The 16,218-nt window shown below is 44.2% G+C and overlaps 1 protein-coding gene across 1 annotated transcript in view; it reads left to right on the top strand.

Annotated features, from left to right (window-relative positions):
• The window catches only part of LOC144488712 (sonic hedgehog protein-like), a gene marked incomplete at its 3' end in the record, with an annotated part of 71,779 nt that extends 58,390 nt beyond the window's left edge, over nucleotides 1-13,389 (top strand). The window contains exons 2-3 of the mRNA XM_078206805.1: nucleotides 9,950-10,217; nucleotides 13,322-13,389. Coding sequence (XP_078062931.1) covers nucleotides 9,950-10,217; nucleotides 13,322-13,389 — 336 coding nt within the window. The remainder of the gene's footprint in view (nucleotides 1-9,949; nucleotides 10,218-13,321) is intronic.
• Nucleotides 13,390-16,218: the final 2,829 nt, after the last annotated feature.

Below are 16,218 nucleotides of genomic sequence, written 5' to 3' on the forward strand. Positions count from 1 at the left end.
TGCAGAGAGTGCAGAAGAGGTTTCTGAGAATGGTTCCAGGGATAAGAAACTTCAGATATGAGGATAGATTGGAGAGGTTGGGACTTTTTTCTTTGGAGAAAAGAAGGCTGAGAGGAGATCTGAACGAAGCATTCAAAATGATGAGGGGCCTGGACACAATAGTCAGGGGAAACTGTTCCCACTCGTGAAAGGAGAGGGAACGAGAGGGCACAGATTTAAAATAATTGATAAAAGAAGCAAAAACGACATGAGGAAAAATAACATTTTCATGCAGCGAGTGGCTGGGGTCTAGAATGCATTGACAGAGAGTGTGGCGGAAGCAGGTTCAATCGAGGCATTGAAGAGGGCATTAGATTATTATTTGAAAAGAAGCAATCTGCAGGATTACAATGAAAAGGCAGGAGAATGGCACTCAGTGAAATGTTCATTTGAAAAGTTGGTTCAGAATGTGCTGAATGACCTTCTTCTGAGCCATAACAATTCTGTGATTCTCAATGTCCAAATAATGATTTTAAATTAATGGCCCCTCATCGTTGATGCAGGGACAAATATTTTACGGTTAATGTGGTGAATCTTATGAGATGAGAAAATGAATCCAAATGTTTTCGACACAACTAGATTTGTAATTGAAAAGAAGTAACAATTTAAAACAATTCTGATTTGGAAAATGCTGATATTCTAATTAATACCAACCAAGGATGCACTTTTTTCAAAGCGTAATCTGTTTGTATGAATGAAGAAGGGGGTTCATCAGTATCTCTCACCATAAAAGAAAAGCAATTTATATTGGTGACATTGGAAGGAATGGGTTAAGCAACTTTCTGTTTAAAAATATTAGCAATTAACACCTCATTTGTGACTAGTTGAGGATAATTGAGCACACCGGACAGATAATTGAGGTTAATTAATTGCAAAGCTTGAGGCTATGTGGAGTTATGTTTTAATCTTAAATCCATGTATGCAGTACCAGGGAACAATAGGAAGAGTTCAGTAAATGCAGTAACACGGTGCAAATGCTCTAAAACAGTCTAGAAGGGTAGAATATGTGAATGTGCTCACAATCTCTCAAACCGTGGTCAGATGTCCCCGTGCAGAGAGTCAGGGAAAAAAATCAGAAGGTGAAGCCAAGCGGGACTGCACTCCTGTATTTTCAGGATTCCATGTTGATTCAGGAGCAGAGTACCACTGGAGTAAGATGGAGGAATTTTGTCCATCCTGTTGATTGAAGAGTTGATGTGTTGTGGCAACACCTGAGAAATGGGAGGAAATAATCTTTAAAAATGCCACATTTTGGTGCATCCTGCTGTGTCCAGCTGAGTTATGTAGACTAGGAAAGCCTCTGGGTTGAGTTAGCTGAAGCAACAGAGAATCTTCAACTTATTACAATGCCTCTAACTTATTACAGTGCCTCTGGCCCAAAAGTGGTCATCAGCAGAAGTTTCTGTTTCTCATTCCTCTGGTTTCACTAGAAAGTACACGTGTAGACACCGGGCCTGATTTTGCTCCTTTTATTAAAAAAGAAGCTTGTCTTTTCCTCAAGTTACTAAGCTGCTCAAGGAACTGTGGAGATGTGCAGCTTTCGAGTGCATCTCCATTTGCAGCAATGAATAGCTTTGCAGTGCGCAATTTTTGATGAAATGCCTGAACGCCAACAGGGATGATAAAGTCAATTTAACGATGAGGCTCGACAAGCGCTGGTAAGCTCAGTCATGGAAAGATGCAAGCACATTACTGATGGGAGAGGCCAGCTCCTAAACATGCAAAGAAGGCGCCAAGTGTTGCAATAGTATCACTGCCAAAGTGAACATTTTCTCAACAACTGAGGACCTAGCTGAAGGTCTGGAAGAAGCTGCCCGGTTTAAAAGAAAAGCACAAAGGTAAGGCATCAATATTACTGTCAAATAACAGCGCAGAATGTATATGGAACTGAAGGAGGGTAGTTAAATATCTAAACTGTACAGGCTCAGAGAAATGTTAGCATGGATGCAGCGAGAAATGTTAGCATGGATGCAGCGAGTAATGCTTTAAGAACCAAAAATTGTAGTGTTATGCAAATTGCATGAAACATGCCATGTTGGGGGTGGGGCAGAGAGACTATGTATTGCAGGAAGGAACTTCCATAGGCCAAATTATCCTGACTCAATCCCCACTGCTCTTTTGTTTTAAAGGCAAAACTGGCATTTACCCGAAGGGCATGAAAGCGAACAAGTGATGGACCCAGACATTCAGGAAGTCACTCCATATGAGGAAGCTATGGTTGATTTATTCGGGAGGGAGAGTTGGGACTGTGGAGATTGGAGGGGAGCGCAGAACTGCTGGTATGTACTGTATTAATCATACTCTGTGATTGCACCATGTGTTACATCAACGTGTACATCAGCACTAATTCTGCACAAGCGCATAATAGTGCATGCAATGGCAAAATAGTACGCAACTGGATGTGTGCATACAGCTCTGTCCACAGAACACATGGATAACCAACTGCACCAGAAGAGCACTACAAGCATAAGCACTGTTGTCACCCCCAACTGAAATGGATATCAGCACAAATATACCAACTGCAGGAGGCGTAGGCAATGATACTGGTCAGCAAGCAAAAGGGACTGGTGAAGGATGGATAGCAGAGGTTGAGGAGCCAGCTGGCACAGGGTGCAGGGTTAACATGCTTTGTGCCCCTATGGAGTTGTGTGGGATCCAGACCCTTCGTGGGCCTGACTTCAAACAGCACAGCCCTGCATTGTGGACTAACTTTCCTCACACACTACATTGGAAGGTGGTTTGGGTTGTGTGGAACATCCAAACCCCCCCCCCCCCCAGATAGATAGCACCATGTTCCATGTAAGTGATGTCGTGGAGCACATGTTGTATACACTGCAGTCTGACATTGGGTAACGGCAAAACCAATAGTGTCTGCAGGATCGACATCTGGTCATGAAATCTCCCATTCCTGCTACGGAGGCTTTGTGGCCCAAACTCCCAAGGTGCAGTCATAACTGGCTTCCACTTTCGAAGTGAATAGGTCAAAGTGACCATAACAAAGGATTCTAAGACTTTCATAGATGCTCAATGTTCTACACTCACAGAGATCAGTGGGCATCATGAGAAGATGCACTCCACCAGTGATATTTGTGGAGTAGCGCACAGGAACAACTGGTTGGAACTCATATTGGTGGCAGTTGTGTGCTGTTGTGTAACCATGGGCACGATCTCTGACGGTGACTATGGCAAGACCTTTGGCACTGCTGCAGGGGGTTAGTCACAGATACAGTTAGTGAACTTTCTGTATCCTCTTCACTCACTAGTTGGCTACATAGCCACTCACCAATACTAATCCATCAACTGTGGGAGCACTTGGCAGTAAGGTGCATTGACAAGTCGCAGGGAGATGTTCATGACACACAAATGGCAAATACACTGTTACTGCACAACTTGAATAAAATTCCTTCACTATCAGTAAGTTGCAGTCTCATTATTTAATTACGCATTTTTTTTTAAAAGCTGAAAACTAGAACAAAAATAGCTGACAGGGTTTGTGATATTGGAGGTGTCTTTTGACGTAACCAGTGGTGGTGCATTGCAGATAGTTATCTGTTCTTCAGGTCTTCCTGGGCTAGGTGGTCCATGCTGTTACAACCTCTTTGGTCAATGAGCTTGGTCAGGACTGGGTAGATAACTGTCATGTACTACACTTGATGACCAAGGGTCACCTTTTGAGTTGTACCCCTCCTCTGTACTGTTGACCTACTCTTTCCTCCTCTATTGTAACAGGGCTGGCACACCTATGGTCTTGGGCAGAAAACTGCACTGTTCAATTCTGCCACTGCTGTGTTTTTTCCAACTATTGCCCTTTTATTAAGTTCTCTGAAGCCACGTCTAACGTGAAGTGAAATATTACTTTTCAATTTCACCCTGCAGCTGCAGAATGGTGCACAAGTTTATTATAAATCTTTAACAAGGCTTTGCCAATCAAAAAAATGAGGCTCCCTCCCTCCCCTTTCAACAATCTTTTAAAATGTTTTTGAGCAGGGAGGAACACACAATTGATCCTCCTAGCAACACATGATTTTTAAAATATAGATATCATCTACGTTGTCACTAAAATTAGTAAGCACAGAAATGTTTCTTCCTGAGTGACGGAATCAGATTTAGTTCTGTCCCCTAAGGTCAAAACCTGCTGCCACTCCCTGTCCGAGCTCATATGAAGAACATCCACCTGAGCCTGAGGAACTGGGAGGTGCCTGTGGAACTATCAGGAGAAAATTAACTTTAAAATGTTTCCCTGTTGGTAAATATGCTGCTTGTTGTGGTACTGAATCATGCAAACCAGGAAAGTCCCATGTTTTTATGTCTGGACTGAGAGTTGTTTGAACCATTTGTGTAGGGCTACGACAATTGACTTCTGCATCCCTGGGCGAGGGAGTAGGTTGTGGGGCAGAAACTCGATCCTAGTTTTTGCTGCTCATCACTGTCTGCTGACTCCTGCCGGGACAAGCATATGAGTGGGTATTGGGCAAGGAGAGATTGGTCTTGGCACGAATGCCAAGTCAAAGAACCTGATGGCATTCCCTCTGTGTCTAGAATAATGACTAAAGAGTGGTCACTTGGCTGAGGTTTGGGTCCCAATACCCCAACAGAAATCATGGCCAGAATTTTCTGGCCTCTCCTGCCAGCGGGATCTTCCAGTCCTACCGAAATCAATGGACATTTGAATAGCTCGCCTCATCCTCTGTGGGGGAATTCCGGCCAATGCTTCTGTTAGGAGAGGAAAGGAGATGCTGAGAGAACGAGTAAACTGGATTATGAATTTGCAATGAAATATAATGAATAACTGGAATCAGCTTCACATCTCTCCCGTCTTTTTCAACAGGTTAAAAAAGTTAGGGGCTTCATTTTCTTCAGCCTGGAAGTCGCAGCCCTTGAGGCTTCCTCGGATTTTTTTTTTAAATTCAGATTTTTAAACAAACTAACAAAGCCAGGCGCACCTGGCATTCTGCCACTTTAATCCCATGAATTTTTCCGTCTCCTGTTGCACCTTTTGAAACTTGCACACCTGGCTGTGAGTGTGACTAGCTTGCATATTAAGTTCCGTTTCATCGTGCCTAACCTGAAATGCTTCCAACTGAGGAATTATGGCATTGGGTGGGTCTTATTCTAAAATAGAGACTGGATTGGTGTATGGGATCTGATGATGGATTGTGATTCTAATATAGTCATGCACCAGGTGTATTATCCAACAGACATTTAGATCGGGTAGACACCGATCCTTATTTGGAGAGGAATATCTCTGTGAAACTTGGCTTTGAAATAAAATGCAACAGGAGAAGCAGTTCCTAATATTTTATATTTGGCAGCTTTTTTTTCTAGATTCACCTGCCAGTTCAGGCCTGGATTTGATCTTGGGCAGTTGCCTTTTCCCAGCATGCTTAAATTGGCAGCACTCTCAGAGGGTTCAGTCAGAGGGTTGTGTGTTCAGGCCACACTGAGCATTTAATCCAATTCTGGGAGAACACAGGGGATGCTTTACTGTCTGAAGGACCATCCTTTGGATGAAATATTGAAAAGAAGGCACTGCCTACCTATTTAAAAACCCCAAAAAGCAAGTAATTCTCTTCCTATAAAAGCAAAATACTGAACACTTCTGTAGAAGGGTTATATGGACTCGAAATGTTTCTCTCCACAGATGCTGCCAGACCTCCTGAGTTTATCCAGCATTTTCTGTTTTAATTCACCTCGTATCCAGGCCAGCATTTCTTCCTCAAATCAAAAGCCGACTAACTGGTCACGTATTTCATTGCTGTTTGTGAGGTCTTGCTGTGCGCAAATTGACTAGCTGCTGCATTTGCAATTGCAACGGCACCTTTGAAATGCTGTGGTAGTTTGAAATGTACGATGATACTGTATAAATGCAAGTCCTAACATCCTTATTTATTAAACTTCCTATCATTTCTTTTCACCTGCCAAATATTGAGTGGAGGGAAATGCCAAACTGTGCAACCAAAGGGCCATTCTGTATGTGGTGTAATATTGTAGTGAAAGCTCGTTGGGTTTCTATGGGTGCAGTATTTTAATCTCCCTTGGTGATTTGGTTAATCTGGTCAAGTGTTGAGCTATGCAGATGGGAAGATTATGACTTCAATGTCCAGTTCATACTACATTAGCCAACTTTTGCAGGGGAAACAATTAATGTGTAAAAAATGACCTCTGTACTTCCTGGCTGAGAAAGCCAGAAGAATTCTTTTTCCCTGTGGCTCTTGCTGGAAGGTGTGCATCAGTGGATATTGGACAGGTACAAGACTGCACTTGGCTTTGATTAAACCCCCATTGTGCATCCCACCTTGACCAGTCAATTGAATAGTCTTCCAAGATTCCCTCTTTAGGCTCTTCTGTGGGTAAGGTATTAGTGGGTACCCAGTACTTGCGAATTCACAACCTGATATGAGTTGGCATCTTTAAGTGTTCTGGTAACATCGAGTTGGTTGTTTTCCTGGCTGTTGGGGAAGTGATATGGTGTCTCACTCCAATTTACCTAACGTGGGTAAGGCACTTATCTCCTATCCTCAGTAATAGGAGTTTATATAAGGGAATCAGAACTGCAATCCTGGTATAATGTGTTGAATCACCAGTGTGCTGTGGTACTACTAGGTGCTTACATGGCATCTTCAGTCACAGTATTCTTAAAGAAAAAATATAATCCAAACTTTTGATAGTCTGTGTAAAGGTTAAAGGCTTCCTGATGCAAGTCAGTGTTGGAAGATGGGCCTCTGTGATCATGTCTGTACATATTCAAAATGTTGGAATATCCCGAGCACAGATTTCATATTGAAATCAAAATCCTGATTTACCACCAAATTACCAAGCGATTGTATTTCTTCCCATTCCCCTCCCCACCCATCTTATCACTATTTTAAATACATTCGGGATGATAACTGTTTCAATGGGCTCTTTCACAGACAGAAAGGAGTAGAGTGAATCCTTTACTAAGAATCATCATTCAAACTCTGCCCAGCTGATGATAAAATACTTTTCTGTTACCTGTCTGAGGTTTTAAGGTGGTACCACCCGCCAGTGACTGGTTTATCCATATGACTAGAATTAAAATATGTCATTTTGAGGACATTCAGATCGGGAGAGTTCAACCTAACTGTGTGTTTTAGAATGGACTCTTGACAATCTGGCTATTACCATATTGAATGCAGCTTTCTGCCTCTCATCTGAAACATAGTGTGCAAAGTATTATTTAGGCCCATACAGTACTGTTGTCATCCATGTGACTTTTTTCCTTTAGATATTTTAATCTATCTCTTCCCTTGCCATTTCTTTCTTCAAAGGCAAATATTCATTCTGGGATATGGTTCCACAGTTGCCGATTAAGCCCATCCAAGTGGCAACAGGCCATATCTGGGCTGAGATGGTGAGTGTTAGAGGGTGTTTCAGTCCAGGGCGCCACTGCTGCCCAAATCTGCCTTCACCCAACACCCTCCCCCCACACAGCTGACGTTACAAAGGAGACCAATTACAGTGTCTCTGTTGTCATTAGAAACATGGAAAAACTGCACCACAAAACAGGCCCTTCGGCCCCACAAAGTTGTGCCGAACATATCCCTACCTTTTAGGCCTACCTATAACCCTCCATCCTATTAAGTCCCATGTACTCATCCAGGAGTCTCTTAAAAGACGCTATTGAGTTTGCCTCCACCACCACTGACGGCAGCCGATTCCACTCGCCCACCACCCTGTGTGAGAAAAACTTCCCCCTAACATTTCCCCTGTACCTACCCCCCAGCACCTTAAACCTGTGTCCTCTCGTAGCAGCCATTTCCACCCTGGGAAAAAGCCTCTGAGAGTCCACCCGATCTATGCCTCTCAACATCTTATATACCTCTATTAGGTCTCCTCTCATCCTACGTCTCTCCAAGGAGAAAAGACCGAGCTCCCTCAGCCTATCCTCATAAGGCATGCCACTCAATCCAGGCAACATCCTTGTAAATCTCCTCTGCACCCTTTCAATCTTTTCCACATCCTTCCTGTAATGAGGTGACCAGAACTGAGCACAGTACTCCAAGTGGGGTCTGACAAGGGTCTATTATAGCTGCATCATTATCCCCGGACTCCTAAACTCAATCCCTCGATTGATAAAGGCCAGCACACCATACGCCTTCTTAACCACCTCCTCCACCTGCGGGGCCGATTTTAGAGTCCTATGGACCCGGACCCCAAGGTCCTTCTGATCCTCTACAGTACTAAGAGTCTTTCCCTTTATATTGTACTCCTTCATCCCATTTGACCTGCCAAAATGGACCACTACGCATTTATCTGGGTTGAAGTCCATCTGCCACTTCTCCGCCCAGTCTTGCACCCTATCTATGTCCCTCTGTAACTTCTGACATCCCACCAGACTATCCACAACCCCACCAACCTTCGTGTCGTCGGCAAACTTACCAACTCATCCCTCCACTTCCTCATCCAGGTCATTTATGAAAATGACAAACAGCAAGGGTCCCAGAACAGATCCCTGGTGACCGACCTCCATTTAGAAAAAGACCCATCTATACTCACTCTCTGCCTCCTTTGGGCAAGCCAGTTCTGGATCCACAGGGCAGCAGCCCCTTGGATCCCATGCCCTCTCACTTTTTCTAGAAGCCTTGCATGGGGGACCTTATCGAACGCCTTGCTAAAATTCATATAAACCACATTCTACCGCTTTCCCTTCGTCAATGTGTTTAGTCACATTTTCGAAGAACTCCACCAGGCTTGTAAGGCACGATCTGCCTTTGACAAAGCCATGCTGAGTATTCTTGAGCATACTAAACCTCTCTAAATGCTCATAAATCTTGTCCCTCAGGATCTTCTCCATCAGCTTACCAACCACTGAGGTTAGACTCACCGGTCGGTAATTTCCTGGGCTATCCCTATTCCCCTTCTTGAAAATAGGAACCACATCCGCAATCCTCCGGCACCTCTCCCGTCTCCATCGACGACGCAAAGATCACCGCCAGAGGCTCTGCAATCTCTTCCCTCGCCTCCCACAGTAACCTGGGGTACATCCCATCCGGACCCGGCGACTTATCTATCTTGATGCCATTCAAAGATTCCAGCACAACCTCTTTGTTAGCTGACATTAGCTAACTGCACAAACCAAGGATTGATTATGTGAATTTACAGCAACAACTTTTCTAGTGCCTTTTAATGCAATAAAACATTCCAAGGCACTTCACAGGGGCATTCCAAAATAAAATGTGACACTGAGCCATGCAATGAGATATTAGGTTAGATGAACAAGTGTTTGGTCAAAGAGGTAGGCTTAAGGGAGTTCCTCAAAGGAGGAAAGCGAGGTAGGAATTGCAGATCTTAGGGCCTAGGTGGCTAAAGGCACGAGTGCCAATGATGATGTGATGAAAATTGGGAATTCTCAAGAGGCCAGAAATAGAAGAGCACAGAGATAGGTTAGAGATAGGGAGGGGGCCGGGTGATGGCGGGATTTGAAATTAAGTGTGAGTATTTTGAAATCGAGGCCTTGCTTAAACAAGAGCCAATGTAGGACGAGCAACCATGGGGCTCATGGGTGAATGGGACTTGGTGTGAGATAGGACACGGGCCACAGACCTTTGAATGGCCTCAAGTTTAAGGAGAGTGAAAGATGGGAGGCCAACCAGGAGTGCATTGGAGTGATCAAGTCTAGAGATAACAAAGGCACAGATCAGGGTTTCAGCAGCAAAAGAGATGAGGTAGGTGTGGAGTGATGGTGTAGATACATACTTTCCAAACTAGGAAAACAATTTGGGACCATGTATTGCAAAGTGACGTCTCAATCAATGACCTGTTGCTTTGTCTGAGTACTGAAGTTTGAAAGTAACTCATCTGTCTGAGCTAGACTAGTCCGAGACTCTACCACCTTGTTTTGCAATCCATGCCGATAATAACAAGTATACTTATTTCTGTTGAATTTCAGCGCTGTAAGGATAAAGTGAATTCACTTGCAATCTCTGTGATGAACCAGTGGCCAGGGGTGAAGCTTCGAGTGACTGAAGGCTGGGACGAAGATGGACATCATTCAAAGGAATCCTTACATTATGAAGGTCGAGCAGTAGACATCACCACATCTGACAGGGATCGCACAAAATATGGCATGCTGGCTCGCTTAGCAGTGGAGGCTGGATTTGACTGGGTTTATTATGAGTCAAAAGCTCACATTCACTGTTCAGTGAAATCAGGTAAGAGTAAGAGGTTCCTCTGGGCTTACAAAAGCAATATGATGTGGAATACTTCAGAGTGCTTTTTATGTAAGTTTGTGGAGTCAAATCCACAGCTATAGCCAATATTTTGTCAAAGAATAATTAAGCCATTGGGCACTCCTCTCCTGCACAGTCAAATAGCCTGCCCAGATGTCATGTTTCCACATGGCAAAATTGTCACGTAGGTAAGGTGCTAGAGGCTGTTGGTATATTTCGGGAAGAGAAGATTGACAAATTCGAGCCTGCTGTGTAGACCTTTTGCTGCATTCCAAGTGTCAGATCTCGATAGTGATATAATGTGGATTTGCTTCCAAGGTTCCCCACATGGTGATCTCCCAATCTGCACAGATGGTAGAGGGGATGAGTGGCGCAGGAAAGAGCTATATCCTCCATAGTGAGGGAAACAAGAATGATGAATGAGTCACACTGAATTACTGTGGAGCACAAATTACCTTTCCCCCACGTCAGTGTGTGACACAAATCAGAAAAAGGAATGAAGCCGGAGGATTAAGAAAAATCTAAATCCTCTTTTCACTTTAGGTAAGATAGCTGGGGGTGAATATGATGGCTGCCTGCTGTGTGCGTTTCAAGTAGGGGGGGGGCGATATGTGACATATGGCACGTCCACTGCCTTCCCATCCACCCCTGACCTATTCCCCATAATACGGGTAAGGTGTCCAGTAGGCCGCTTGTCCTTAACGAGGCCTTTGACTGCCCAATTAATGGCCTCATTCCCCCTTCACCGCCATAATATGGTGGGCAGTGGAAGGCCGCCAAGAGTGGAAAGCCCGCTTTTTTAACATCTGAGGTGAAGAGGAGGGAGGGGAGGAATGTCTCCTTCAGGGGGTGCCCTGTGCACATTGGAATGTGCCCCCCACCCCCTCCAACTTTGTGCTTTCTCTCCCTGGCCTCCAAAACCTGATCTCCACCCCAACCCCCAACCTCCTCCCTCGGATGCCCAATCTATTCCCAGCCAAAAGACTCGCCTTGCTCCTCACTCCATGCTGTCCTCTTTATGACTTCCGCAGCTGCTAGGACTGCAAGAGCTGCCACACAATCTGATTGGCCAGCAGTTCTCGAGGATGGGACTTCCTTCTACTGAGGGCCAGTATGCTTAAGGCTGCCTGCAGCGTTATATTGCTGAAGGATGGCTTTTCTTTAAAGTCGGTTGTGTTTGTGATCAACTTTAGCTATGGCTCACTCAGTTGGTAACACTCTTGGGAGGTGTGGTGGTGGCTCCCGAGACTTGAGTGCATAATCTAGGCTGATAGTTCAGTGCTGGGACCCCAGCTATTCACAATATGCATTAATGATTTGGACAAAGAAATTGAATACAATATCTCCAAATTTGCAGATGACACTAAGCTGGGTGGCAGTGCGTGCTGTGGGGAGGATGCCAAGAGGCTGCAGGGTGACTTGGACAGGCTGGCTGAGTGGGCAAATACTTGGCAAATGCAATATAATGTGGATAAATATGAGGTTATCCACTTTGGTGGCAAAAACAGGAAGGAAGATTATTATCTGAATAGTGGCAGTTTAGGAAAAGAGGAAGTGCAATGTGACCTGGGTGTCATGGTGGAACAGTCGCTGAAGGTTGGCATGTAGGTACAACAGGCGGTGAGGAAAGCTAACGGCATGCTGATCTTCACAGCAAGAGGATTTGAGTATAGCAGTAAAGATGTCTTGCTGCAGTTATACAGGGCCATCGTGAGGCCACACCTTGAGTATTGTGTGCAGTTTTGGTCTCTTAGTCTGAGGAAGGACATTCTTGCTATTGAGGGAGTCCAGCGAAGGTTCACCAGACTGATTCCTGGAATGGCAGGACTGACATATGAAGAGAGACTGGATCGACTGGGCTTGTACTCACTGGAATTTAGCAGAGTGAGAGGGGATCTCATAGAAACATAGAAAATCCTTATGGGACTGGACAGGCTAGATGCGGGAAGAATGTTCCCGAGGTTGGGGAAGTGCAGAACTATGGGTCACAGTCTAAGAATAAGGGGTAAGCCATTCAGGACTGAGATGAGGAAGAACTTCTTCACTCAAGAGTTGTGAACCTGTGGAATTCTCCACCACAGAAACCTGTTGGGGCCAGTTCACTAAATATGTTCAAGAGGGAGCTGGACGTAGCCCTTGTGGCTAAAGGGATCAAGGGAGTATGGAGAGAAAGTGAGATACTGAAAGTGCATGATCAGCCGTGATCATATTGAATGGTGGTGCAGGCTCGAAAGGCCGACAGGCCTACTCCTGCACCTGTTTTCTATGTTTCTACTGAGGGTGAGCTGCACTGTCTGAGGTGCCATCTTTTGGATAAGTTGTTAAACTGGGACCCAGTCTGCTGTCAGTTGGATGTAAAAGATTCCATAGCACGATTTTGAAGAAGAGCAGATGAGTTTTCCCCAGTGTCAATGTTTGTCCCTAAGCCGACATCACTAAAGTTGATTCTCTGGTCATATATGTATTTGCTGTTTGTGGGATCTTACTGTGTGCAAATTGGCAGCTGCATTACAACAGGTATTACACTTTAAAACTACTTGATTCGTTGTAAAGCGCTTTAGGCTGTTTAGGATGGTTGGAATGGAAAATGGGGAACAATGAAGTGCCCTTATGAGATTCAGGAATGTTGGCCGGAATATTCCGGCCGTTCTCGCTGGCAGGATCTTGCGGTTCTGCTGGTGACCCCCACTGCAGATTTTCTGGCGGCGGGCACTGCATAGGATGGGAAACCCCGTTGACGGCAGCCGGCCAATGGTGAAATACACCATGGGGGCGAGTGGGAAAATCTCACCCATTGTTGAGGAAACCATTACTTTAAACTGAGATCATTACTTGATGGCGTAATGATCATTTTAACAGCTCTTATCCCCAGTATGTAGTATAACTGGCATCTGAGCTTCATTTTTATGTTGACAAACTTTTCGGAACCAAGATCACCAGCAACTGCAGGTCCCCTGGTTACAGACATACTTAGAATATACTTAATTCCTGATTTTTGTGAGCGAAAAATATATTTCTGCGACAAACTAAAATCAGCTTGCATGTGGACTGTTTTTCTTAATATTTTTGCCTCATAACCTTTTCTTTTACAGGTATTCTGTATATTTCACAAAGCAATAATTCCAAGCATATTACTCCAGAGTATTTTGTTTGCAACAAGGTACAGCCACAATGTTAAGATATGTAGAGATTAACACCACTGTGCTTACATGAAGCATGTTTGATCTGAGAATCTTGATATCCTGCTTGTGAATGGTATGTGATGCTGGCAAGTTAAGCTGACTGGCATCTGAGGTATATGAGAAGGTGATAGAGATCTATCCTTGATGTAAAGTTTGCCCTGGCACGGAACTGACACTTTTTAACCCTTTTGAAGACACCATTGGTATTTCTCCTTCCAAATAAACACCTATGTAGTCAGTCCCTGTTCAGAGCCTTTGGCCACTGAGTTAGTGAGTGTATACATAGAAACTAGAAGCAGGAGTAGGCCATTTGGCCCTTTGAGCCTGCTCCACCATTCATTTTGATCATGGCTGATCATCGAATTCAATATCCCTTGATCCCTTTAGCCCCAAGAGCTATATCTAATTTCTTCTTGAAATCAGACGTTTTGGCCTCAACTACTTTCTGTGGTAGTGAATTCCACACATTCTCTGGGTGAAGAAATTTCTCCTCACCTCAGTCCTAAAAGCCTTACCCCTTATCCTCAAACTATGACCCCTAGTTCTGGACTCCCTCACCATTGGGAATATTCTTTCTGAATCTACCCTGTCTAACCCTGTTAGAATTTTAAAAGTTTCTATGAGACCCCCTCTCACTCTCTTCTAAACTCCGGTGAATATAATCCTAACCGATTTAGTCTCTCCTCATATGACAGACCCGCCATCCCAGGAATCAGCCTGGTAAACCTTCGCTGTACTTCCTCTATAGCAAGGACATCCTTCCTCAGATAAGGACACCAAAACTGCACACACTACTCCAGATGTGGCCTCACCAACGCCCCTATACAATTGCAGCAAAACATCCCTATCCCTATACTCAAATCCTCTTGCTATGAAGGCCAACATACCATTTGCCTTCTTTACTGCCTGTTGTACCTGCGCGCTTACTTTCAGCGACTGATGCACGAGGACTCCAAGGTCTCATTGAGTATCCACCTCTCTCAATTTACACCCATTCAAGTAATAATCTGTCTTCCTATTATTGCGACCAAAGTGGATAACCTCACATTTATCCACATTATACTGCATCATGTCACTCGGCCTGTCCAAATCACGCTGAAGCACCTCTGCATCCTCCTCACAGCTCACCTTCCCACCCATCTTTGTATCATCTGCAAATTTGGAGATAATACATTCAGTTCTCTCTTCCAAATCATTAATATATAATGTGAACAGTTGGGGTCCGAGCACAGATCCCTGCGGTATCCCACTAGTCACTGACTGCCAATCAGAAAAAGACCCAATTTTGCCAACTCTTTGCTTTCTATCTGCTAACCAGCTTTCCATCCATCTCAAGACATTAACTGCAATCCCATGTGTTTTAACTTTACATAGTAGTCTATTATGTGAGACCCTGTCGAAAACCTTCTGAAAGTCTAAATAAACCACAACTACTAGTTCTCCTCAGTCAACCCTACCAGTTACATCCTCAAAGAATTCCAATCTGGAGAGGGTGGCCAGAAAAAAAGATTCCACTTCAGACAGCCAGCTGACACTTGCCAGGTTAGGATCGTGAATGGTCACATAGATGAGATGCTGGATGGCAGCCAGCGTACATTGAACCGTTACCTCATCTTCTGTTGTTACCTTCAGGAGGACGGAGGTGGGGGCGGAAGAACCAGCTGAATGTGAAATGAAATCCTCCTCCTTTGTGCTGGCTGTACGGGTTTGGCCAATTTTTTAACCAATTCCAAGAGTGCATTGGCTAAGCACATAACTGTCCATAATTTAACAGTGATTGGTATTGAATTATATCATCTAGATATATAGGCCAAAAAGAAAATCTCCCTGGTGCCGTAAGGGGGTTGAGACAATAGTAGATTATTGGACTTTACTAACAAGGGGATAAAATTTCTGCAGAGATTCTCCTGAGCTCCCACTTTCACTGCAGTGAAAACCCAGGAGAAATTAGTAAATAGTCATTTTTAACATTCTTTTGGATTTCTACCAGTCTTCACTGGGGGATTGGAAAAATCTCCTAATCTCTAGTTGACCTGAGTGTTTAATTCTAATACTAGCTGCCCAAGTCTGAGAACTGTTCCAATCTGTCCTGGTATCCCTCTTTGCCTCTGTTAACTTCAAACTGAAGTAAATGAAATCACAGCAGCCTGAAAGAGTAGAAGCCAGGATCTTGTCCATGATTTCCTACCTACTGAGTTCCTGGAGTTGAGTACTTCCCTCGATCCACTGAAGTGCACCATCTCGCAGTAGGTATCTGAGTAGTTTTTTAAAAATTCATTCATGGGACATAGGCATCGCTGGCGGGCCAGCATTTATTGCCCATCCCTAGTTGCCCGAGGGTGGTTGAGAGTCAACTACATTGCTGTGGCTCTGGAGTCACATGTAGGCCAGACTGGGTAAGGACGGCAGATTTCCTTCACTAAAGGACATTAGTGAACCAGATGGGTTTTTCCGACAATCAACAATGGTTTCATGGTCATCAGTAGATTCTTAATTCCAGATTATTTTTTATGTCAATGCCTGATTGATCAGCCACTTGTCTCTTGGCCAAGATAGTGTCAGTGCAGATAAACTTGAGCAGAGGAAAATAACACTAGTTTAGCCTTACTCCCAACAAAATGGTTCTTGGGGATCTTTATCTGTCTCAGCATTGTCTCCAAGCTATTTTCTCTCATTCAACACTCTGGCTGAATTCTGTCCTTGGCTGAGGTGGCAGATTAGAATGCTTGCAAACCACTGACAATGCTGCTAGCACAGGCAAAAGAGCGTAGACACGTAAGAATTCTGGCTTGCTTATTTTCCTTCCT

The sequence above is a fragment of the Mustelus asterias genome, unplaced genomic scaffold, assembly GCF_964213995.1.
Source record: "Mustelus asterias unplaced genomic scaffold, sMusAst1.hap1.1 HAP1_SCAFFOLD_1798, whole genome shotgun sequence".
Taxonomy (NCBI): domain Eukaryota; kingdom Metazoa; phylum Chordata; class Chondrichthyes; order Carcharhiniformes; family Triakidae; genus Mustelus; species Mustelus asterias.